The sequence below is a fragment of the Narcine bancroftii genome, chromosome 13 (genome assembly GCF_036971445.1).
Source record: "Narcine bancroftii isolate sNarBan1 chromosome 13, sNarBan1.hap1, whole genome shotgun sequence".
In the NCBI taxonomy this organism is placed as follows: Eukaryota; Metazoa; Chordata; class Chondrichthyes; order Torpediniformes; family Narcinidae; genus Narcine; species Narcine bancroftii.
The window spans coordinates 62,861,293-62,888,090 of record NC_091481.1 but is presented as its reverse complement, the minus strand read 5'-3'; the positions used below and the strand labels follow the sequence as shown (position 1 = coordinate 62,888,090).

Here is a 26,798-nt window from a genome sequence, read left to right as displayed (position 1 = left end):
ATCAATGAATTACCTTAGATTTTTCCTCATCTTCAAACATAGCATTCTTTGAACGAGGAGGGGGAGGAGGAAGGAGTTCTTCATTAGGTAACACCGGGTCCTGTTTTACAATTCCTATAGAATCATGAGGGGGAGAAACGTCAAACTCTTCTAAAGGAAGTGCAGAAGAATTTTCAAGCAGTCCAGGGTAATAAAATACAGGTTTTACTGAAAATTGCAAGCAACACAAGAAACTGCAGATGCTAGAAAATTGAGCAAACATAGAGGGCTAGGAGGTGACTCAACAGTTCAGGCAGCACCAATGGAGAGAAATGGAAAGTCAATGTTTTTGGTCAGGACCCTTTCTCCGAGACTCACCAGCCAGGCATTCAATGAGTGTGCCTCAACACATCTATTCTCAGTTTTAAATGAAATCAATGACCTAACCATCTACAGCTCGCTAGTGAAGACATTACTCATTTCAGTCTTGAACAGCTCTCTGCATATTTTAGGACTGTGATTTTTTTCCTTCTTGTCTCCTCTGCACAGGAAACATTTTCCCCATATCTATATTGTCAAGCCCTCTAATAAATTTTTCTTTCCTTCAAGAGGAAGGCCAGATCTGTGCACAATCTTCCAGATGTCGTCTCATCACACATACAATTCCTGTGCCCTCATACTTAAATCCTCCTGCATTAAAAGCCAATGGGTAATTTGTCCACGTAATTGCATGTTGTACCTATATGCTAATTTTCAGTGGTTTGTGGACAATGGCACTCAGGCCCCCCCTCACACATTTTGATCTTGCATCTTTGAAAAACAATTCTGCATTTCTACTTTGTATATCAAAGTGGAAGACCTCATTTTTCTCACATTATTCACCATGTCCTTAGCCATTTATTAAGGTGATCTAAATCGGGATGGCCAACTTTTAAAATTAGAGATATAGTACGGTAACAGGTCATTTTGGCCCATGAATCTGTGCTGCTTGATTAACCTACACCACCCCCCACCCCGGTATGTACTTGTGGGCTGAAATGGTCTGTTACTATGCTGTATGTCTAAACTATGAAGTTGGCCACACCTGATCTAAATGCTTCTCACAACACATACTACCACCCTGCTATGTATGAGCAGAGAGCTTAGTTACATCGTGCTCGGACCCCCCTCCCCATCCAAATCACTTTCATCAACTGTGAACTACTGGGAAAAGCCTCCCACACTGAAATGAGTCCATTTATTCATACTTTAACAAATTCTCAACAGATGACTGCATATTATCCCCAATCCCATGTGTTACCAATAATTTCATTTGGCACCTTTTTCAAAGGCCCTCTGAAGGTTTAACTACACGACATCCTCGGAGTCCCTTTGGTCCACTTTGCAAGTTACAACCTCAAAAGATTTGTCAAATATGATTTCTCTTTCAAGTCCACGTGGACTCTAGTCAACCCTTTCATCATCTTCCAAGTGCCCTTCCATCAGCTGCTTAATGATTCTAACAATTCCCTCACCACTAAGGTCAGGCTGCTTGATCTATCCTGAGTTCTGAAATTATTCATGAAACTAGAATGAACAAATTTTCAAAAGCTTCGGTGCATCTTAACTTTGAATCTCGAAATTTCTGGACAAAATGGGAACACCTGCACGTCGGTAATTCAGGACTAGGACATTTTGTGAGGAACGAAACAGACCAAACTAACCTTGCTTTTTCAGCATGTGATAAGCTTCTGTGATCTTTTGCTCATCTGGTAAACCCAGTGTCCAACTGAACATCAATTCTAGGACTTTATTTTTCACTTTCTCAGGAGCACGTGTTCCGAGATACTGATGAGAAACAAAAAAGTTACAGCAAAGTTTGAAGATTTATTAATAGTGTAACTCAAATCTTAAACATTTGTTTAAAGCAACCAGTCTCAACAGGGGTTGAAACTCAAATGCTGGAGTAACTTAGCCAGTCTCGCGCCATAAGCCTGGTTTTCTTTTTCTTATGCAACATAAATATTTATGCTTTTTTTGTAGTCAGTAGGAGAGAAGTACAGAAGAAACCAAAACTTGATTGCTTCACAGGGATAAGTGCCCCCTTGCTCAGAGTCAAGAAAGATTGAGAATGGCTGGTTTCCAGTAATTTTTTCAGTCCTACTATTCTGACCCTTCTGCAGATTGTAGCTGAAAGAATTTCCCCCACAGGGTAACACATTTGAATCACTTTCTGGTCACACGGTCCAAGAAACAATGAGCAGAACATCAGCAGGGATATAATGAAATGTTGCTGATGTGACCAGCGCTGGTCCATTGCCCCAGCACCTGGGGAAGACAAAGTCGAGTCCTCGAGGACAAAGTCCTTGAGGAATTTCAGTTGGGATTCCACGAATGCCAGTGTGTGAGCGTCAATTGCGCAGTTATTAGCTGCCACATCCCTCCCCGCCAAATGTTAATCATTTTTGGAGTTTGAATAGTGTTATTGTCCTTTGCACTGGTCAACAATGAAGGCATACAAGACGGGTGAAGTAGTGCAGGTTTCTAAGCCCAACACTACCAGACCCGATGAAATTACACCATCTTAATAATCTGCTCCCAAGGCACAAGAACCAGGTGGTTGGCATCATTCAGGTGGTACAAAGTTTATGGAATCCTATGTGTCATACTTACCTTGGGTGATACCACTTTGATTAGTTCATTCAAAAATCTGAACTTTCCTACTTCATTGTGAAATCTTTTGCCACAGTTTTTCATGCATGTTTCCAAGACCTAAATAAAACATACAAAAGAATGGATATTATTAACCCTGGGTGAAATTCAAATTTCAAAGAGTCTCCCAACATATTTTCTGATCACTTACTAGCACCGTGAAGAAAAGGAGCATTATATTCTCCCCTCCCTTGATTGTCAACAGCAGATCTCAGAATTGCATGATGGTGTCAGTGCAGGGCAACGTCGAAAAAGCTGAACGTTCTTTACTTGACATTTGAATGAAGTAATGGAAGGCAAGCAAAAATTCAGTAAATTTCAATCAAGACACACTTCTGGGAGCAACATTGAGCTCCTCTGGAACCATTCATTCTCTCTTAATACGGAGAATGATGCTGGCAGCAAGCCTTGTTAGGCCAGCAATTATGTACCTTGAGCAAGAGCCTCTGGAGAATAACGAGGAATGAGAGTTTGGATTAATTTTACTTTCAGCAAGGATAAAATATAGGGCTCTTATACAAACCTTTATTGATCAGACTGGTTCAAATACCAGAAAAGGACGTATTCAAGAAGACAGCTCAGGTTATATCATGTCTAATTTAAATACTTGTAACAAGTTTGAGGGTGGTGCGGTTAGCATAACCCTGTTACACCACCAGCAACCGAGGTTCAAATCTGGTGGTCTGCGAGGAGTTTGTTCGTTCTCTCCACGTTTGTGGGGTTTTCTTCCAGGTGTCCCAGTTTCCTCTCACCGTTCAAAATGTACCGGGGTCGTAGGTTAATTGGGCAGCATGGGCCAAAAGGATCTGTTACCATGTTGCGTGTCGAAATTTAAATTAAAAATTGAAATTTATAAAAATACCCCCAATGAGGAGGCATACAGGAGTTACATAGACCAGCTAGTTGAGTGGTGTCACCACAACAACCTAAACTAAGAAGCTAATTGTGGACTTGAGGAGAACACAAACCAGTTCTCATCTGGGATTTTTTTGGGGTGGGGAAGTAGGGGACATCTGTAGAAAGGGTTAAGAAGTTCAAATTTCTGGGTCTTAACACTGCGATGTAATAGAGAGCATAAAGCAGACACAAAACATCACGTCTGTTCAACGGGCTTTATTCTACATAAACTTCCACAGAGCTGGCTGTGAGAGTGACCTCGAGGGGCCAGATCTGGCTTATATCCTGGAGGGTGATTGGCAGCTAACCGGGTGGGGCTTGGTCCATTCAGGCCAGCTGACTGACAGCCAGCCAGATCTTGCCTTGTCCTCCAGTGCTCTTCTGCAGATACACAGGTTGCCCCCTGCAGTAGGCTAGTGGTGCATCACCACAAACATCTCTGAAAATCTGTTCTGAGGTCTCCATGTCAATACAATCACAAAGAAGGCTCCCCAGTGGCTAATACTTTGTGAGGAGTTTGAGAAGATTTGGTACATTTTCAAAGACACAAAAATTTTACAGGTGTACTGTGAAGAGCATTCTGACTGGTTGGATCACTAATTGGTATTGAGGTGCCAATGCACAGGACAGGGAAAAATACAGAGTTGTTAACTCGGCCAGCACCATCATGGGCACTCTATCGAGGACATTTACAAGGTAGTGTCTTTAGAAAGCAGACCCCCATTTCCTCAGCCATGCCCTCTCCACACTGCTACTATCAGGAAGGAAGTACAGGAGCCTGAAGACTAACAAAGTGGTAGAAGGACATCTTCTTCCCCTCCACCATCAGATTCCTGAATGGACGATGACTCACAGAAACTATCTCACCTACTCTTCTTTTACACTAGCTTATTTGTAATTTTGCCCTGAAATGCTGCCGCAAGATAATAAGTTTTGTGACACATTCATATAATTCTGATTGATTGTCTATCCCCAATACCAAACAACATCTAAAAGAACTGCTGTTTTAAAAAAAAACTTTATCTGGTTGGAAACCTCACATTCTGTAATTTAAAAGTATATCAATTGAAAAATTTTGACTCTTGTTTTAGCTCCACCCTGGAGTGTTACAGAAAGCTGACCAACTCCAAGTCATTCATGTGACAAATGAGCAGACTGGGGTTAATTGATTACTGATTCGTGATCATAAGCGAAACAAGACAAACAAGCCAAATCTGAATTTTAATGTTTCTTGACTGACATAGAGAACAAAAAAAATACTGGCGATGGTCTTCCATTCCAAAGGATGCAGCCTCACAGCTGAGTGATTCTTATTAACAGTTATAGATTTTGCACAGGTTTTCAAACAAAGGGCAATGAAATGTGAGACATGCACAAGACCTTTCACTCTCTCTCTCCCCAATAATAATGAGTTGTGAAGATATTTCTCAAATGTCCCTCCTCCAAAAACAGTGAAAACTACATTTTGAATGTGTTTTATTTATTCTATCTGAAACCTTCAACTTTAGGAACCTGTATTAAGTCTATGATGCATCTGGACTGCAATGACTATAATCTGGACAATTGTTAACGCCACTGAATTGTCAAGGTATTTTGGAGAAAGACTACAGATCTTACTGTCAAGGCTTGAATAGCTTCCCATTCTTGTGGGGACTGGATCTTGTGTGCCAGAAATCTTGTGGCAAGTTGGGGTCTAGAGAAAGATGGAGAGAAGAAACCACTTTAGAGGATATGCAGGTCACCAAAAGCAGAAAACAAACAAATAAAGTCCACATTGCTGCAAAGAATTTATCATTTAAGAAACATTATCAGAAGCTGGTTGTGCCACTCAAGGATTGCAAATAATTTTATATGTATTATGGCTTTAATCCTCATTTTTCAAACATAGGATCCCACTCAGCCAATTCCAAGTCATGATCAGTAACAGATTTTACAACCACCTCAAAGTGTATGTACTATGGGATTTTTTATTTTATTTCCCCTGGTACCTACCCCTCCAATTCCTTGTTCAGTTGGTCACAGAATGCTTTAATTGAGTCCCATTGCAGCTCTCGGTTTAAGGGGTTTGTTGCTTTATCTGTTTTGAATGCAACGAAATAAAGTTATTTTAATCGCTTATCACCATCTGAAAGATTCAAGCCAACGCCCTGTGCTGAAAAATGGGATTAGCAAGCTCATTCATCTTGCAAAACTATCGTTCAATGTTTTACTGGTCAAGAAAGCTGTAGCACAGAAGGATTCATTACTCTTTCGTTTTTTGAAGCCACTAGTTTGCACTGAACCAGAATACCTCAAGTCAAATTGATTATCACCCGATGCCCAACCTGATGAAACAGCATTTTCCAGTCCTCTGTGCAAAGCAAGCAGACACACAACCAGACTTAACACACTTAAGCTGTGAGCCTTTTGGATGGAGTATATTTAATTGCACATATATACATCAGCCTGGATCATGGACATGAAGCGAAGTCTGACAGATCTTGAAGGAAAATATTTTCTCATGGTACAGAAAAGCTTCTTTTAAACAGAAAAGATTCATAGCCACCTGTAACTGTGGTAAATGCCAAGCATTTTACTCCAACTGCGCTGTGCATATGTCTAAATAATAATCCATAAGGCAAACTATTCCATAAACAAATCCTCCTGCTATATTGGGGTTTGGTGGAAAATCTGAAGAAATTGGTAATTGCCCATAAAATATTTAAAAGCAATAGTCTGGATTTTCCTGAGAAATGCTATTCTACAAACGGTAAAACCAAACAAAAATGGGAACAAGATCTAAGTATAAAGATAAAGAATGAAACATGGGAGAAATACAATAAACACGAGGTTGCGTATGATACAATATAACTGGATACACAGGCTATACATTACACCTCAAAAGTTAAATAAATGGGACCCAACAGTATCAGACAGATGTTTTCGCTGTAAAAAGGAAATGGGAACAACAATTCATGAAATTTGGACATGTGAGAAAGTGAAAAAATTTTGGGAAGATCTAAACCAGATACTAAATAAAATCACAAAAAGCAATATACCAAAAAACCCAGAGATCTTCCTCCTAAGTAATATAAAAAACAAAGAATTTGGACTCGATTTGGATGGAGCACAAAAAAGATTTGTTATGATAGCCCTAGCTGTAGCAAAAAAATGTATTATGTCAGCTTGGAAATTAGAAGATAACTTGAGAATACAACAATGGTATATAGAAATGAATAAATGTATTCCATTAGAAAAAATAACATATAATTTAAGAAATAACATTACAATATTTGAACAAATATGGGAGCCATACATGAAACACAATAGAGAAAACCTACCGGGGACATCTACCACCTAAAATGACAGAAGGAGAAGAGAATGAAAAGAACTGACTCAGTGGAATTTCTTGTTTATTTTTATTGAGTGAAAACATTGTTTGACGGGTTTAATGCATCTTAGATTCTGAACTTTAAATAAATGGGAGGGGAGATGAGGGAGGGAGGGAGGGGAGGAGGGAAGGGGGGAGAAAATGACACTATATATTTAAGAAGGAAAATGTATGTATCTTGATCAATATGGTTTATAGTGTAAAAATTTAATAAAGAAATGCTATTCTTAAATCATAAACAGACTTCCAACTCTGTCCACCATTTTTTTCCCACCTCTGCACCCCCACCTTGTTCGTGCACCTGCCAACATTTTTTTAATACTTTGATGAAGGGCTCAAGCCCAAAATGTTGGTTCTGTATCTTTATCTTTACTACATAAAGAACATTGTTTGACAAGCTGAGTTTCTCCAGGATTGTTTTTCCTTCAACCAGTGTCTGCAGACTTTAATTTTTAACTCCCATCTCTGTCATTCCAACTATGCTCCAATTTTAGTTCCCTCATGGAGGTGGAGGCTAACTTCCTGCAGCTTTTCAGTGATTTAACTCATTTCAATGGAGAGGAGAATGCATGAGGAGGTACAGGTAATTTATATTTAAATACTTTTTTGAGAAATACTTTCTCAGGAGTTTGCCGAAGTTTGAAATGACGTCGAAAACCTTGACAAACTTCTTTGTGGAAAGTGTGCTGACCGGCTGCAACATGGTCTGGTGTGGGAGCACCAATACTTCTGAGTGGAAAGCCCTCAAAAGGTAGTGGACACAGCCCAGTAAGGGAAAAGTCTTCCAAACTTCGAGAACATATACATGGAACACCGCCATCAGAGAGCAGCAGCAATCATCAAGGATCCTCACCACCCAGGATCTGTTCTCACTGCTACCATCAGAAAAGAGGTATAGGGGCCACTGGAGTCGCACCACCAGGTTGAGGAACACCTGCTACCCTTCCACCATCAGACTCCTCAAGGACAAACTCATTCAGGGACTCATTTAAGGACTCTTACTTTTGCACTTCATTGATTTTTTTTCCCCATCTCTGCATTGCTCAGTTTGTGTACATTATTTGTTTACATGTGTACATTTTTTTGCACTACCAATAAGTGGTACAGTACAACTCCGATTATCCAAAATGGCCGGGACTGGGCCTATGAACGTTTTTTTTTGGAAAACGGTTTTTAAAAAAACAAACCAGTAGCGCAACAGCAAATCCCTTGTCTCTTCTTTCTCTCTTCTCCTTGGCTTGGCTTCGCGGACGAAGATTTATGGAGGGGTAATGTCCACGTCAGCTGCAGGCTCGTTTGTGGCTGACAAGTCTGATGCGGGACAGGCGGACACGGTTGCAAGGGAAAATTGGTTGGTTGGGGTTGGGTGTTGGGTGTTTAAACAACAAACAACAAGGGAAGACTTTTTAAAAACATTAAAATAATGTTTAATTCTCAACAAAAAAAAATGCTGGCCGCTGCCAACCACTGACACTTCCCCATCGAGGCCTCGCTGGTGTCAGGAGCAGTGAGGACCTCAGGCTCCCAGCGGTAGCATTAAAAGGACTACAGGATGTGCATTGACTCGATGAATAGGACAGATTATTTTGCAAATTTTTCACACCACATAGCAATTATTTCAAATGTTTGTTTCATTCTATGTTGAAGTCAGACTGTGTTTTGTCAATTGCAATGTGTTTAACCTATGTAGAAGTAATTAGTTTTATGTACTAATTGTTTTATCCTATTGGTGGCGCTGAATTGGAGCTTTTATGGTGATTTCTGTAATGCTAGAAATAAATAAAACAAATAAAAAATGCTGAATTTGACTACATTTTTCTGGTTTAAAGTTTTTGCAATCTTTATCTGTTCACTGTCATTGCAGGGACAAAATCCACAAGTCAAGCATATTCCATGGGTTGAACAGACTGAAAATACACCTTTCAACAGTGATGTGAAATAACCCATCTGCACATTTTAAATAACTTCTAGTATAATTTCTAAACAATCCTATCTTTGATTTCACACTCAACTCTTATTGGCAGCAGTAAAGTCTAGCAGGTATAACATTGAGACAATTTATCATTTCCCTTAGGCTGATACACCCATAAAATGGGTTAAATAACACTGTGCACATCATCTACGATCACTGACCGTATTGGTTTTGGGACACAAGACTACGAGGGAAATCCTTAATTGACTTGAGCTCTTCAGCAGTGCTGATAGTTCAGTGCAGTATTCTCGGAGGATAGCGCTGTCAGAAGCGCTCCTTTTAAATGAAATACAAAATCCAGATACAGTAAAACCCCTTGTATCCGGTAGCTATGGGGATTGGTAGATACCAGATAAGTGAATTTTCCGGTTGCTTGAGACTGTGTGTGTGAACAGAGAATTAGTGGGGAATGGTGAATGGAGAACTGGCAGGCCAATTTTAAACTTCCATATTTTTTTCCCCATTTATTTTGCCAGTTGCTTGAATTCAAGATGATAGGGATTTCATTGTACATATACTTAAAAAAATCAAATGGCACAGCACTGCAGCTGGAACGGACCTGCGGAGAGTGGGGACCGGAGATACAGCCTTCTCTGCAGGGTTCTACTGCCCACTGCAACCACCGACCGCTCTGAACAGGAATCTATGGTGGCTTAATTTAAAATCCTGGGACTGTAGAATTTGGAGCCAAGATGTCAGCGCCTGTGTTAGGCAGCGGTCTCGAAGGGTTATAGATTCTGGGAAGTCAGAAGATGGGAGCAGAACATTAGAAAATGGTGAGAACATCCCCGTTAGACAAAGAGAAGCAGAGGGGATGACCCTAGGGGACAGTGGTGGACCACTGACAGGCTTTGCAGCCGAAGAACACACAGGCGGTGGACTCAAGGCAAGGAACCCACGAAGGCTGTGGGCTGCTGGCGACTCCAGTCAAAAGACTCACACACCAGGCTGCGGACTGCTGGAGACTGTGAGAGGGTGCCAAGAGTACTGAAGGCTTCCTGACCATGTCAAAGGTTTGGATCTGGAGCTTGGATTTCCAATGGTTTGGACTGAAGACTGTGAAGCTGTGGGAACGGTGGAGGAGAATTCATGGATTATAAAGATAAGAATAATACAACAAAATAATTCTGAAGGGACTCTTTTTTTTGCTTCTCTTTCTTTGACTGCAAGGGGCACCAGACAATTTCTACTGATGGCGAATCTATGTCTGCCTTATGATAGGCTAAAGAGAATTTTGTGTAATATTACATTGGCTCCATTTCAGAACATTAAAAAGAATCTTGATATTTCAAGTAGGGATATTGTAAATCAAAGTATTTCCCTCTTTTGCCTGTCTGACTTTTTATTTCTGCTACCAGTAAAATACAGATTAAAAAAAAAACATTTCTTTGAGGTGGCGTTATTAATTAAAAATGTGAAAGTAGTTTATTGTTTCAATATATAACCATATAACCATTTACGGAGCGGAAACAGACCATGTTGACCTTTTGAGTCTGCTATATGGCTTTCAAAAACAGGTCAATGCATAATAAATTAAAATTCACACACAATTCCAATTTCTGGACAATAAAACACCATTAAAAAAATTAAAAGAAAATCCATACAATATCTGAACAGTACTTTACTTTGTCAAAGACCAGCCAAAAGGGGACATGGGCAGGATTTCCCAAGGGATCTCTTGGAATGGCAAAGGTTACACCTTAGGCAGCACATTAAAATAATTTAAAGGATGCTGCTTCATGGAAATAAATAGTCAGGGTAAATTCAACTCCTTGAATATTTTCAAAAGCAAGCTTTAATTATGACAGTCAACCTCTCAACAGGCAACAGCAACACAATCAAGTGCTTGGTGTAAATAATTTTTCAATTGGAGCACCTCAAGACCACTCAGCCCACTCCTGTTTACACTACTGACCCACGACTCCATGGCCAGATCCAGCTCCAACAGTGTCATCAAGTTTGCAGATGACACCACAGTCGTTGGTCTCATCAGCAACAACAATGAGTCACACTAGAGATGTGGAAAATTTGGTGAAATGGTGTGAGAGCAATAACCTGAGTCTCAACATGGACAAGGCAAAGGAGATGATTATGGACTTCAGGAGGACCAGGAATTAGCATCTTTCACTACACATCAATAACGCTGCAGTGGAGAGAACCAAGTTCACTTAATTAGTGACATATTGTGGACATACAACTTCTCTTTACTTGTCAGGAAGGCACAACAGTGACTGAACTTCCTGAGAAAACTGAAGCGGGCAAGGCTGCCAGCCACCATTAAGTCAACCATCTCCAGGAGCTCAAACAAGAGCGCCCTGGCCAGCTGCATCACAGTGTGGTATGGTTGCTGCAGAGAAATGGATCAAAGGTCAAACCATAGGAGTGGCAGAGAGGATCACTGGAATCTCCCCCCATCGATGTGATCTACCGGGATTGTTGTCTGAAGAGGGCACGCAAATCATTGAGGACCGCTTCAACCCCGTGCACAGCATCTTTCAGCTGCTCCTGTCGGGAAAGAAATACAGGAGTACAAGAGCCAGGTTGAGGATCAGCTTCTTCCCACGGGCAGTATGAATGCTGAACGACCAAAGGAACTGCTCACACTAACCATTCCAGACTTTCATATTCACAAAACAATAGTTAGCTATTGTACAGTATATATGAATATTTTCCGTACATATAAATTGTTTGCCTGCATGTGTGTTGTTTGGCTGTGTGTCTGCGTGTTTTGCACTGAGGACTGGAGAAGGCTGTTTCGTCAGGTTGTACTTATTCAATCAATGACAATAAACTTGACTAATTCACAAATCTTAAAAAAATAAGAATAACACAATAATTCTATGGTGTGGCAAGTTATCCACAAAACATAGGTGATAGGATTCATCAATGACATAACAGTCCAGTATTACCATCAATGGAAAAATTTCTTCTTTGACATGTCCCACAAACCTTGCCACCTCAGCTGAGATAGTTCTTGGTCAGCACATGGGAATCTGCATTGTGGCAGTATGCTTTTCCCCTGGGAATCATCCTGATCCAAAGTATTAACTGATTTCTCTTTCTACAGATGCTAATTAATTCAGTGATTTCTTCAAGAACGGAAATCTTACACATCCAGTGCATGATGGCCAAACCCCTGCTGCCTGCACATTAACTCATTGAGCGAGTCCCAGTCGCCCAGTGTTTAACAATCTATAATGGCCATCAGACAGCCACTTGTTTTAATTTAAAAATCAGTTTTCCAATGCTGCCACAACATGAACTTTGCTAGTTCCAACTCTATGAAGTGAAATCCTTCGCCACCTCAGTTCTGCAACTGCTTTCTTACAATCTCCATATCTAACAGAGTCAAACATTCTGAGTACCCACAGTTCTTTACATCTTATAGGACTTTTGCTGTATGCATTGTAAAATGTAATATGACTAGATACATTTCAGTTGCAAATGCTGCTTCAGGGAAGAAGTGCCTGTCATACCCCATTCATCCTCAGACTGTGCTATTGGACAGAAGGAGGCTTAATGCATATCCAAAAAGACAGCACACCTTCAGTATAGCCCATGTTTATAGGCCCTCAGGTTATTTTAAAATACTGTGACCGCAGGGTCTGGGCCCAAGGTAGTGGTGCCTATGAATGGCAGCGGCCTCAAATGGATACAGACTCCAGAGAACAGAGGACTGGTTCAGGGCATCAGAAAACACTCCGTTTGAAAAAGAGAAGCAGAGGAGATGACCCACAGGGCGATGACCACAGCAGTAGACCAGTGAGGGGGCCTATTGCAGAACACATAGGCAGCAGGCTATTGGCAATTCGAGGTGAGGAAACCATGGTGGCAACAGGGGTCAAGGGACTCGTACTGGGCTCCAGACAGCTGGAGACTGGCTGAAGGAGGTACCAGGTGTTGGACTGAGATGTAAGGGTGCTGAGGACTTCCTGATCCTGTCACTGGTTTGGATCTGGAGCTCGGGTGGCTGATGTTTTGGACTGAAGGCTGGCTGCGGAGTGCTGGAGGCGAACCCATGGACATTCAGTGACCTCCCTTTTGCTTCTCTTTGATTGTAAGAGGAGCTGGGCAATTTCTGGTGATGGTGAATCTTTATCTGCCTTACAATACACTAAAGGAAATTTTGTGTAATATTACATTTTATGTTTTATTACACGATAATAAAAGTATCTCTTGAATCAAAAGCAGGGTCCTCATCAGCATTAAATCAACTGCATTGAAATATTGACGATTCTTCAAGATAACAGTGCCCTGAAAGTGCCTTCCAGATTTCCCTAAGGGATTGTAAATTACTGATGTGGCAGTCAGGCAAGACAGGCCAAGAGATCTTGAATTCACCAGATTGTCATGTTGGAACTGGAGGATATCTGCTCTCCATCTATTTTACCTTCTGCCATCCCTCTATTTATATGACACAACAGATACATTCAATATACAACAAAGACCTACAATTCTGCCTGTACAATGTGAAATCATAAAATGTGTGGTGTAATGGACAGTCAGCTTAGAAGCCACAAGGATTAAAGTAACAACACAATACTGGAGAAATTCACTAGGTCAAACAGTGTCCTTTATATAGCAAGGATAGACATCTGATGTTTCAGGGTTAAGCCCTTCATCAAGATGTGGAAAAATATTGGCAGGGAAGAGGGATGGTTAGGTGAATAGAGAGGGGAAGGGGGTGGAGAGCTGAGAGAAAGAAGACAGGTAAAGGAGAAGAGGGGGAAAGGAGAGCAGGTTAGAAAAAAATGGAGGTTGATAATGCCATCCAGTTTGAGAGTGCCCAGACAGAAAATCATACATTTTTTCTCTAATTTAGGGGTGGACTTGGTAGGATAGTATGAGGCCATGGGCAGACACACGAGTACAGGAGTGAGACACAGAACTGAAAAGGTTGGCCCCTGGGAAGTCCCTGTCTTTGGGGAGGACAGAGCAAAGGTGATCAGCGAAGCAATCTCCCAGTTTGCACCCAGTCTCTCTGATATAGAGAAAGCCACAAAAGGAGCACTGGATGCAGTATATCAATCCTGAGAATACACAAGTGTTGCTTTACTTGAAGGGCCTGTTTGGAGCCCCATACTGTGGTAGGGTGTTACGATAGAAAATGCCAGAATGCATTATCACTGGCTCTCCATTCAATCTGCATCACCTAGATAAGAGCAACTCACACATCTGGCCACTCGTCATCAACTACAGCTCAGCCTTCAAAACCATTATTCCCTCAATGCTGGTCCACAAGCTCCAAACTTTGGCCCTCTGCACCTCCATATGTAACTGAATACTCATTGAAAGACCAAATCAGTATGAATTGGAAATATTTCCTCCTCACTGTTGAGGAACACAGGCACCACTCAAGGATGCTCTACTCATTTTAAACCCATGACAATGTTGACGATTCAAATGCTATCTACAAATTTGCTGAGGACATCACAGTTTTCGGCAAAATCACTCCGACAATGAGGAAACGTACAGAAGGGAGGTAAATCAGCTAGTTGACACAACAACCTTGCACCCAACGTTAACAAAACCAAGGAGATGATTTTAAAATTCAGGAGAGAAAAAAAAACAGGAGAACAGAAACTAGTCCTCATTGAAGAGTCAGCAGTGGAGAAGGTTAAGAACTTCAAATTCCTGGGTGGCAACATGTTCGAGTATCTGCCCTGGGGAGGCTTCATGCCACTGCAATCATGAAGAAGGCTTGCCAGATTTACTTTGTGAGAAGTTTGAGGAGATTCGGTACGTCACCAAAGTCTCTTGAAAACTTCTACAGATGTACTGTGCAAACACTTTATAAACCACCTTACAAAATTAGGGCATGAGAAAGACTAAAGGAGGCAGTGCCTGTGGTCCGTGGCCCATTCAGGAATGGCGGCGGGGAAGAAGCTGTCGATTCAGACTCGTGTATCTCCTTCCCAGTGGTTGGCGTGGCCTGGGTGGTGGGTGCTCTTGAGGATAGAGGCCTCATTCTGCCTGGACAAGAACAAACTCCAGAGGGTTGTCAACTCAGCCTGCGACATCTCAGGCATCAGACTTCACTCCATCGAGGCGGCGTCTGAAGGAAGCTGCCTCTGTCCTCAAGAACACCCACCACCCATGTCACGCCTAAAACCAGGAACGAGATACACGAGTCTGTATCAACAGCTTCTTCCCCGCCGCCCTGAATGGCCAACAGACCACAGGCACTGCCTGGTTTAGTCTTTCTCACGCCCTATTTTTGCAAGGTTGTTTTATCAAGTGTTTGCACTGTGATGGTGGTGCAAAACAAGAAATTTAATGACGTGTTCATGACAATAGGTTCTGATTCTGCCAGTGCCCTCCCAGTCTTGCACAAAGACCCCTGTTCACGACTGGAACCCAGAGGCAGAGGTGCTGCCACGTCTAACAAGGAGTGGAAGTTTGCAAGCCCTTGTATTTCAAGACATTTTCCCTAAGAGGGCTGCTAAATGAGGAAGGAAAGCAGGAGCTCTCGAGCCCAAACTCTCCCTCTCCCCCACTCCCACCCACAGAGGCTGCCTGGCCTGCAGGTTCCCAGCAGCAGCCGGGAGCTTGGAGGGAGCCCCAGCTTGCAGCAGGACGCCCCGCCCCCACCACGCTGATTGGCGGACGCTTCCCCTCACTTAACCAGCCACCCCATCCATCAGCCGCGCCGCCGCCAGCTGATTGGCTTAGACCGCTGTCAATCATCCGCTCCACACATACACACCCCCCTCCAAAAACATTTCCGTGTCATAAGACACACTCCATCTGAATAGACGACTAGAAAATCATTTAAAATTCGTTAAAAAATAATTATATGTCAGAAACCAATGTAAAACACTACAGCTGGATTCCCTTCCAGAACATTCTAAGACAAATTCTGGCAGCTGAATTGACACCCCAATCGGCGTGGAATGAAATCCTCGGCCCGTCTGAGCTCTGATCAAGACGCCGCGTCTGTTCATCCCCGCTTTTATTTTCGCGTTTAAGCCGCCGCTCTGACTCACTCAGCTGCGCTTCCAGGCTCTCCTCCTCCGGCGGAGCCGCCATCTTGGATCTGACTAATCTCGCGAGACTCCCACCGTCTCGCCGAGATTCGGCTCCTCCCCCCCCCCCCCCCCGCTGGGCGAAGCTCTTAAAGCGGTCAGCGCCTCGGCGCCTTCTTAAAGCGGCAATGTCGCTCGGCGCAGAGCGTTAATTGGAAGCGGCCAATGCGCCACAAGCCGGGCTGCGTCGGTGGAGAGGGATGCGCGTTTTTTTTCTCTCTCTCTCCTATTCACATTGGCTGCTGAGCCTTTCCTGCCTCCCTCCGCGTCGGTGCAATCACGAAGCCAGCGGCTATACTTTGTGAGGAGTTTGAGGAGATTCGGTGTGACACCAATGACTAGGGTGGCCATTGCCAACTTTGCAAGGCAGAGGACACGTGGGGTTCCTCAGCGGAGGTGGGCGGTGGGGGGGGGGGGGGGGGGGGGAGGGAGTGAAGGGAGGCTTACCGGCCATGAACCTTGGTGCGCCGTCGTCCCCCTCATAGCGCCATAGAAAAAACATGGCCTATGGACCCCGGGTCGCTACATTTAAGTGGCCCTTCTCGTCCCTTAATTTGCCCTCCAAATTAATGTCCAGCTCGAGGTGGCGCCGGACGGAGTCCTCGAAAGCCAGACTGCGTGGCCTGAAACCGGACATCTAGCCACCCTACCAAAGACTCTTAAAAACTACAGTTTTTCAAGAGCATTCTGTCTGGTTGCGTCGCTGCGGAGGTGACAGTGATCAGCACAAGAAAATACACCAGAGGGTTGTTAACTCGGCCGGGCTCCAGACTTCACTCCAACGAGGACGTCTACAAGAGGCAGTGTCTTAAGAAAGCTGCCCCTATCCTCAAGGACCCCCACCTCCCAGGCCATACCCTCTTCACTCGGGGAAAAGGTACAGGAGCTTGAAGACAAGCACTCAACACTTCCCTTCCGCCATCATATTTCTGAATGGACAATGAACCACAGACACTGCAGTCCTTAGTGTTTTTCTTGCACTATTTTATTTATTCTGCTAGGTGGTTTATATAAATGTTTTCACTGTGATACTGCCACAAAACAACAAATTTTGTCACATGTTCATGACAATAGATTCTGACAATGCCCTCCCAGTCTTGCCCAAGAGACCTTGTGGTGTGGGATTGGTACCCGGAGGCAACACTTGCAAGTCCCTGCATTTCAAGACATTAAGATGAAGGAAAGCAGGGTTTCTTTTAAATTTTTTTTTATTTTTCACACTATGAACCATACTGACCAAAATACACATAAATCTTTCCCTCTTGAATATACACAGTGTCATTTTCTCCCCTTTTTTCCCCCTCCCTTCCCTCCCTCCTTCACACCCCCCTCCCACCCACTCAACGTTCAACATATACAATACATTAAACCCATTAAACAATGTCATCACACAATGAAAATAAACAAGAAAATTGTGTCATCTACTTTTACACACTGGGTCAGTTCATTTCATCTTCTTCTCCTTCTATCATTTTAGGGGGTGAAGGTCTGCGGTAGGACTTCTCTGTTGTGTTCCATGTACGGTTCCCAAATTTGTTCGAATACTGTGAAGTTATTTCTTAAATTCTTAAATTACCGCACGGATGGCAATCTCTTCAATCTGAGGCGCCTGCAAGCTCACACCAAGACACAAGAGCAACTTGTCCGTGAACTATTCTTTGCAGACAATGCCGCTTTAGTTGCCCATTCAGAGCCAGCTCTTCAGAGCTTGACGTCCTGTTTTGCGGAAATTGCCAAAATGTTTGGCCTGGAAGTCAGCCTGAAGAAAACTGAGGTCCTCCATCAGCCAGCTCCCCACCATGACTACCAGCCCCCCGACATCTCCATCGGGCACACTGAACTCAAAACGGTCAACCAGTTTACCTATCTCGGCTGTACCATTTCATCGGATGCAAGGATCGACAATGAGATAGACAACAGACTCGCCAAGGCAAATAGCACCTTTGGAAGACTACACAAAAGAGTCTGGAAAAACAACCAACTGAAAAACCTCACAAAGATTAGCGTATACAGAGCCGTTGTCATACCCACACTCCTGTTTGGCTCCGAATCAGGGGTCCTCTACCGGCATCACCTACGGCTCCTAGAACGCTTCCACCAGTGTGATCTCCGCTCCATCCTCAACATTCATTGGAACGACTTCATCACCAACATCGAAGTACTCGAGATGGCAGATGCTGCTGAAGATCCAACTGCGCTGGATAGGTCACGTCTCCAGAATGGAGGACCATTGCCTTCCCAAGATCGTGTTATATGGCGAGCTCTCCACTGGCCACCGAGACAGAGGCGCACCAAAGAAGAGGTACAAGGACTGCCTAAAGAAATCTCTTGGTGCCTGCCACATTGACCACTGCCAGTAGGCTGATATCGCCTCAAACTGTGCATCTTGGCGTCTCACAGTTCGGCAGGCAGCAACTTCCTTTGAAGAAGACCGCAGAGCCCACCTCACTGACAAAAGACAAAGGAGGAAAAACCCAACACCCAACCCCAACCAACCAATTTTCCCTTGCAACCTCTGCAACCGTGTCTGCCTGTCCCACAACGGACTTGTCAGCCACAAACGAGCCTGCAGCTGACGTGGACATTACCCCTCCATAAATCTTCGTCCGTGAAGCCAAGCCAAAGAAAAGAAAGATGTTATTTTTTCCAATGGAATACATTTATTCATTTCTATGTACCATTGCTGTATTCTCAGCCTATCTTCTGATTTCCAGGTTGACACAATACATTTTTTTGCTACAGCTAAGGCTATCATAATAAATCTTTTTTGTGCTCCATCCAAATCGAGGCCAAGTTCTTTACTTCTTATATTACTTAGAAGAAAGATCTCTGGATTTTTTGGTATGTTGCTTTTTGTGATTTTATTTAATACCTGATTTAGATCTTCCCAAAACTTTTCCACTTTCTCACATGCCCAAATTGCATGCACTGTTGTTCCCGTTTCTTTCTTACAGCGAAAACATCTATCTAATACTATTGGGTCTCATTTATTTAACTTTTGGGGCGTGGTGTATAGCCTGTGTAACCAATTATATTGTATCATGTGTAACCTTGTGTTTATTGTATTTCTCATAATTCTGGAGCATAGCTTTTCCCATGTTTCATTCTTTATCTTTATGTTTAATTCTTGTTCCCACTTTTGTTTGGGTTTACAGCTTATTTCATCGTTCTCTTTCTCTTGCAGTTTGATGTACATGTTTGTCATAAATCTTTTAATTATCATTGTGTCTGTAATCACATATTCAAAACTGCTTCCTTCTGGTAACCTTAGCCTGCTTCCCAATTTGTCCTTTAAGTAGTTTTTCAGTTGGTGGTATGCAAACATTGTACCGTGAGTTATTCCATATTTGTACTTCATTTGTTCAAAAGATAATAATTAATTTCCCGAAAAACAATTTTCTATTCTTTTGATCCCTTTTCTCTCCCATTCTCTAAGGTAAGCTTATCTATTGTGAAAGGGATTAGTTGATTTTGCGTCAATATTAGTTTTGGTAGTTGATAATTTGGTTTTTTTTTCCTTTCTACATGAATCTTCTTCCAAATGTTGAGCAGATGGTGCAGTACTGGTGAATTCCTATGTTGCACCAGCTTTTCATCCCACTTATATAGTATATGTTCAGGTACCTTCTCCCCTATTTTATCTAGCTCTAATCTGGTCCAATCTGGCTTTTCCCTTGTTTGATAAAAATCTGATAGATATCTTAATTGTGCTGCTCTATAATAATTCTTAAAGTTTGGTAGCTGTAAGCCCCCTTATTTGTACCATTCTGTTAATTTATCTAGCGCTATCCTCGGTTTCCCCCCCTTTCCATAAGAATTTCCTTATTATTTTCTTTAGCTCCTTGAAGAATTTCTCTGTTAGGTGATTGGTAACGATTGGAATAGGTATTGTATCCTTGGGAAGATATTCATTTTAATGCAATTTACCCTTCCTATTAGTGTTAGTGGTAAATCTTTCCAATGTTCTAAGTCATCTTGTAATTTCTTCATTAATGGCTGATAATTTAATTTGTATAGCTGGCCTAGATTATCTAGTTGAATACCTAGGCATCAGATTGCTTGTGTTTGCCATTTAAATGGTGATTCTTTCTTAAACTTTGTGAAATCCGCATTATTCATTGGCATCGCTTCACTTTTATTTGTTTTGATCTTGTACCCTGATATTTCTCCATATACCTTCAATTTCTTATGTAATTCTTTTATTGATAATTCTGGTTCTGTTAAGTATACTATGACGTCATCTGCAAATAGACTGATTTTATATTCCTTCTCTTTTATTTTTATCTCTCTTATTTTATTTTCTGTTCTTATCAGTTCTGCCAATGGTTCTATAGCTAACGTGAACAGTGAGGTAGATAGTGGACATCCTTGCCTAGTTGACCTGCTTAATTTAAATTGGTTTGATATATATCCATTTACTGTCACCTTCGCCAATGGTCACTTATATAATGCTTTAATCCAATTAATATATATCTCTTGTAGGTTGAACCTCTCTAGTACTTTGAATAAATAATTCCATTCTACTCTGTCAAAGGCTTTCTCTGCGTCTAAGGCAACCGGCACTGTTGGCGTCTTGTTTCCTTGTAATGAACTTATAGATATTGTCCATTGTTCGTCTTTTCTTAATAAATCCAGTTTGATCTAGTTTTACTATTTTTGGTACACAGTCGGCCAATCTGTTTACTAATAGTTTAGCTATTATCTTATAATCTGTGTTGAGTAGAGATATTGGTCTATACGATGCTAGTGTTAGTGGATATTTCCTTGTCTTTGGTATTACTGTAATTATTGCTGTTTTGCATGAATCTGGCATGTTTTGTGTTTCTTCAATCTGGTTCATTACTTCCAGGAGAGAAGGAATTAATAAGTCTTTAAATGTTTTATAGAATTCTATTGGGAGTCCGTCCTCTCCTGGCGTTTTATTGTTGAGTAGTTTTTTCTAATATATCCTGTATTTCCTCTATTTCAAATGGTTTTATTAATTTGTTTTGCTCCTCTTCTTGCAATTTTGGTAGTTCAATTTTAGCTAGAAACTCATCTATTTTGTCTTCTTACTCTTCGTTCTCAGTTCAATATAATTGTTCATAGAATTCCTTGTTCATTGATCTCCATTGGATAATATGTAATTTGTTTGTCCTTTTTCCTTGATGCCAATACCATTCTTTTAGTTTGTTCTGTTTTAAGCTGCCAAGCTAGTATTTTGTACGTTTTTTTCTCCTAGCTCATAATACTTCTGTATTGTCTTCATTATGTTCTTCTCCACCTTGTACGTTTGTAGTGTTTCGTATTTTATTTTTTTGTCTGCCAATTCGCTTCTTTTTGTTGTATCTTCCCTTGTTGCTTATTCTTTTTCTGTACTTGCTATTTCCCTTTCCAGCTGTTCTATTTCCTGATTGTAGTCCTTCTTCATCTTAGTTACATAACTTATTATCTGCCCTCTGATAAACGCTTTCATTGCATCCCACTTATTTAATCACTGATTCCGTATTTATTTCAAAGTACATTTTAATTTGTCACTCAATTAATTCTCTAAAATCCTGTCTTTTAAGTAGCATGGAGTTTAATCTCCATCTATATGTTCTCGGTGGGATGTCCTCCAGCTCTATTGCTAATAACTGGGGTGAGTGATCTGATAACAATCTAGCTTTATATTCTGTTTTTCTAACTCTCCCTTGGAAGTGGGCTGACAACAGGAACAGGTCTATCCTTGAGTATGTTTTATGTCTACCTGAATAATATGAGTATTCCTTCTCCTTTGGGAGATGTCTCCTCCATATATCCAAAAGTTGCATTTCCTGCATCGATTTAACCATAAGTTTGGTTACTTTGTTCTTTCTGCTAGTCTTTTTTCCAGTTTTATCCATCTTTGAGTCTAAATTAAGGTTAAGGTCCCCTCCTATCAGTATATTTACCTGCGTATCTGCAATCTTCAAAAAGATATCTTGCATAAACTTTTGATCTTCTTCATTAGGTGCTATATATTGACCAAATTCCAGAATTCTGAATATATCTGACACTTTATCATTACATATCTCCTTGCTGGATCTATTATTTCCTCCTCTACTTTGATTGGTACATTTTTATTGATTAATATAGCTACACCTCTGGCTTTTGAGTTATATGATGCTGCCGTTACGTGCCCTACCCAGTCTCTCCTTAATTTATTATGTTCCACTTCAGTTAAGTGTGTTTCCTGCACGAATGCTATATCTATTTTTTCTTTCTTCAGTAAATTTAACAGCCTCTTCCTTTTGATTTGGTTATGTATTCCGTTAATATTTATAGTCATATAGTTCAACATGGCCATTTCATACTTTGTTTACCTTTCCTTTCCGCTTCCTCATCACCACCTTCCCTCCTTATCCATTTCTGCTTTCTTTTTTTGAACACACTGTAAGACAACACTTCTAAAGCATAAAATATTTCCACTATTCTCACATCTAAAATTCCCTTAACCCCAAATCCCCCCTCCCCCCACTCTCTCTGAGTTGCCCCTTGTCCCTTGCCGGGCAATCACAACTCCCCTCTCCATTTGGATTGCGAACCCACTCGCAAGGGTTAACTGATTTCGCAGTGACTGTTATTCTCTCCCACCTAACCCCCTCCAGAAAAGACTTTTATCTTCACATATAACAAAGCTCTTCCTCTTAATTCCCCCCTTACTTCCTTTCTTCCCTTTTCTTCCCCTCATTAGTTCTTACTTATACATTATTTTTCTTCTTTATATGAAGTTTGTCGTCATTCTTGTTCTTGTTACATCTCTTCATCTCTCTTTCTGTTTTGCAGGTGTTCTGCAAATTCTCGTGCTTTCTCCGGATCCGAGAACAGTCTGCTTTGCTGCCCCGGGATAACTATTTTAAGCACCGCTGGATATCTTAACATAAATTTATAGCCTTTCTTCCATAGGATCAATTTTGCTGCGTTAAACTCCTTCCTCTTCGTCAGGAGCTCAAAACTTATGTCTGGGTAGAAAAAAAATTTTTGACCTTTGTATTCCAGTGGCTTTTTGTCTTCTCTCATTTTTTTCATTGCCTTCTCCAATATATTTTCTCTTGTCATATATCTCAGGAATTTTACTAGAATAGATCTTGGTTTTTGTTGTGACTGTGGTTTCGGGGCTAATGTTCTGTGTGCCCTTTCTATTTCCATTCCTTCCTGCATTTCTGGCATTTCCAGGACCTTGGGGATCCATTTTTTTATAAATTCTTTTGTATCTTTGCCTTCTTCATCTTCCTTAAGGCCCACTATCTTTATATTGTTTCTCCTGTTATAGTTTTCCATTATATCCATTTTCTGAGCTAACAACTCCTGTGTTTCTTTAACTTTTTTATCAGTTTCTTCCAATTTCCTTTTTAAGTCATTCACTTCCATTTTTATGGCTGTTTCTCATTCTTCCACCTTGTCTACTCTTTTCCCTATTTCTGTCATGACCAGTTCTAATCTACTCACTTTTTCTTCTGTACCTTTTATTCTTCTTTTTATTTCACTAAATTCTCATGTCAACCATTCTTTTAATGTTTCCATATATTCTTGAAAATTTTAAAATCTATTTACTGTCCATTCCCTTTATCTTCTATTTCTCTGTGCAGAGCTTGATGTTTTCTTTCTTCTTCTTCTGTGTCTGCTCTTGGGTTTGTGTCTTCTACTTCTCTTCCTTGTATCTGTGTCTCTTCTGACTTTCTTGTTGGGCTGTTTGTCTCAGTTTGTTGGGTTTTTTTTAATGGTGTCTTGATGTTGGTCTTCTTCTTCTGGGCTGGTTATCTGTTGTGTCTCTGGTTTCCTTTTTTCATTTTCATCCCTTCCGTTCCCATTATTTTCTGTATCTTCCCATTGGGAGCCCTGCTGTCAGGCCTCTCTCAGCTGTTTGTGCTGTGGAGTTCCACTCCACAGCTGGTCCCCCCTCCCGTTGGTGTTGGCTTTGTTGTGTGCGGTTGCGGACCTCTGTTTGGTTCCGTGAGCCATCTTTGCAGTCCTGCGTTCGGTGGGTCGCAACCCTGCAGGGTTTCCACTGACGTCAAGGAGTGGGCTCCTCGAAGAAAAGAAAAGAATGGACTCAGTAGAATTTCTGGTGTATTTTTGTTGAATGACAACATTGTCTGACTGAATTAATGCAACCTAGATTGTATACCTAAAATGGATGAGAGGGGGGGGGGTGGGGGGGTGGCTTGGGAGGAGGTGGGGGGGGGGAGAAAAAGTCACTGTAAATGTGTGAAAAAGAAAAAGTGTATATCATGGCTATTGTGATTTATGGTGTGAAAAATAAAAAATTTAAAAAATAAAAAAAAGGAGTGGGCTCCTCTTTCCACAGCAGGTCCCTGCTTCTTCGTACAGGTAAGGCCTTCACCTTTCTCTTCCGGCGTCTTTCCTTCTTCTTCCCGTTGTTTTTGGCTTTTCTTTCTTTGGTGCCATTTCCTCCACACCTTTTGTTTTTTTATTTGCTGTGATTTGTGTGTCTGGGGCTTTGCTTTTTCTTCACTTTTTTCCTTCTTTTCTGCAGAGGGCTGGTATTCTCCTACCGGCCACTACTCCATCACGTGACTCCTCAAAAGCAGGGTTTCTTAAGCACAAACTTTTTCCACCCCCCCCCCCCCCCCCCCACCCAACACACTGCCTGGCCTGCTGAGTTTTCCATCTGCCTGGAAGGAGCCCCAGATCAGAACGGGATATCCCACGCCACCTCCCCCCCCCCGCGCTACCCCCACCCCATGCTGATAGGTGGCCGCCTCCCCTCCCTAACGCACCTTCAACCAATCACAGGCCAACAATCTAAATGTCGATCGTAACGTGGAAAGATGCCTGGAAGTCCGCAGCAATTTAGAAAAAGTGATAGCTAGCTATCGGAAATTGCATAATGATAGAAAAAAAAATCAAAATCTGAGCAGTCAATTTTGGAAAAATATTTTTTCTAATAGTGTAATTATGAAATAGATGAAAAATATAATTATTTATATCAACCTTAACAGTTTTGGTATTATATGTAGTTAAAAGTTGTTTTTAAAACATTTTTATGTCTTGATGGACGATATGAAAGGACAGAGATTCATTGTAATTATTCCCATTGTTTTCTATTAATCGCTTCATGCGAATTTGTCTTATGCGAGTAAAAATTGGGACGAATTAATCGCGTAAAGCTGGGTTTGCCTGCACATTTAAAAATAAATGAGTTCAAAAAAGTTCATCATTTCAGAACGTGAGCTAATGTCTGAGGGTCGTTGTCCACTCAGAACTCTGAATGTTGTCATCGTCTGAGTTTATTGTATCAGTACAAGGTAGAGATGAACTGAAATTCTTACTTGCTGCAGCTAAACATGTATGTAATATGATTTTTAAAAAGACACCACGATAATTGCCCATTGATCATTTTCACACTTACCTTCCGGAGTGGCCGTTCACACTACATGCCTGAGTCGCTGTCATTTCGAAGGCTGGACGTGGGCTGACGTCGGCCGTGAGGTAGGCCCTACGTGCGACGTACTGCACCACTGCATCCACGTCGTCAGTGACATACCACGCGCGTCGTATTCGTTACCTCATCGATCCGGACCGCCTGCGGTATGGTTTAGACTATAGGCAGTCGGCAATAATGTCTAGGCCCGCTGCAGAAAAGATTTCGGACCGGGAATGAATCTCTCATATTCAGATGATTCTAGCCAGTCAAAAGGGTTTGGATTGGGGATATTTGACTGTTTATGGAGTGTTGTGTTAGTTTGCAACTCTGAGGATCAGTTTGCAATGGTTCTCAACCTTTTTCTTTCCACTCATATATCACTTTAAGTATTCCCTATCCCTTAGGTGCTCTGTGATTAGTAAGGGATTGCTTAAGGTGGGATGTGGATGGAAAGAAAAAGGTTGAAAACCACTGTTTTAATCGTCCCTCATTGACTCGTTATGTGCACGGTTTCAGAACTTCAAAGGAAATGGGCCAATGACAATTTTTCTCAAGCAAAATATTTCAGGAATATTTGGGTCTAGAACAGTGATTCTCAACCTCCCCTTCCCACCTTAAGCAATCCCTTATTAACCGCAGAACACCGATGGCAGAGGGATTACTTAAAGTGGGATGTGAGTGGAAAGAAAAAGGTTGAGAACCACTGAGCTAGAGGGTGGTGAATCTGTGAAATTTCTCATTGACAGATGTGGAGGCCACATCATGGGGGATATTTAAAGGTTCTTGATTAAGTAAGGGTGTCAAAAGTTATGGGGAGAAGGCAGGAGAATAGGGTTGAGAGGAAACTTGCATCAGCCATGATTCAAAAGGGAGAGCAGTTTCAACAGACTGAATGGCCTAATTTTGCTCCTTTAGACTTCTACTGTTTAAATTACATTTAAAAAGTAAATAAGCTAGTGTAAAAAGAAGAGAAATTGAGATAGTGAAATCTGATTTTGTCATATACGTAGTTTATTTTCATGTACAGGTGCCTAACCTTTTAACCTGCTGTTGTTTGGAATCGTCCGGATTTCGGAATCACTTTGATGTCTGTCCCTTTAAGCCCATTCACCCGCCCGCCCGCCCGCCCAAGTCATGATGAGGTCTCCAACACCTCACCCCCTTCCTGAGTTGGCTACTGTCTCTGGCCCCCGCCCACCTGCATTACGCTGCCCTCCCTCCCCCTCGCCCACCTGAGTCGCACTGCCCTCCCTCCCCCTTGCCCACCTGAGTCACGCTGCTCTCTCTCTCTCTCTCTCTCTCTCTCTCTCTCTCTCTTTCCCCCCCACCTGCTTGCCCATGCCCCTGTCTCCCGCCGTACCAGCGCTGGGGGAACTGCCCCCTTCTTGGTACAGTGGTTTCAGCTGAATGGGGGATTATGTGTAGCGACGACAGGTCATGTTTGGCCACCAAACTCCATCTTTGATGAGTGAGCTG

At 41.8% G+C, this 26,798-nt stretch overlaps 1 protein-coding gene across 7 annotated transcripts in view; it reads right to left on the bottom strand.

The window, feature by feature from the left end:
- LOC138748656 (ADP-ribosylation factor-binding protein GGA1-like) overlaps nucleotides 1-16,476 on the bottom strand; it is a 54,373-nt gene extending 37,897 nt beyond the window's left edge. For 2 of the 7 annotated variants that reach the window (XR_011348207.1, XM_069909201.1), the window contains exons 1-6: nucleotides 16,382-16,474; nucleotides 5,560-5,644; nucleotides 5,185-5,260; nucleotides 2,632-2,730; nucleotides 1,683-1,806; nucleotides 14-114 (exon numbers count right to left, since the gene is read on the bottom strand). Coding sequence is in view for 6 of the 7 variants with exons in the window: in XM_069909201.1 (XP_069765302.1) it covers nucleotides 14-114; nucleotides 1,683-1,806; nucleotides 2,632-2,730; nucleotides 5,185-5,260; nucleotides 5,560-5,644; nucleotides 16,382-16,436 (540 nt within the window). In the remaining variant the exon portion in view is untranslated. Of the gene's footprint in view, nucleotides 1-13; nucleotides 115-1,682; nucleotides 1,807-2,631; nucleotides 2,731-2,821; nucleotides 2,934-5,184; nucleotides 5,261-5,559; nucleotides 5,645-15,895; nucleotides 15,965-16,381 lie in introns of those variants that run through there. The other 5 variants (XM_069909202.1, XM_069909199.1, XM_069909200.1 and 2 more) reach the window with 5 other exon arrangements.
- Between the last annotated feature and the right edge of the window lie 10,322 nt (nucleotides 16,477-26,798).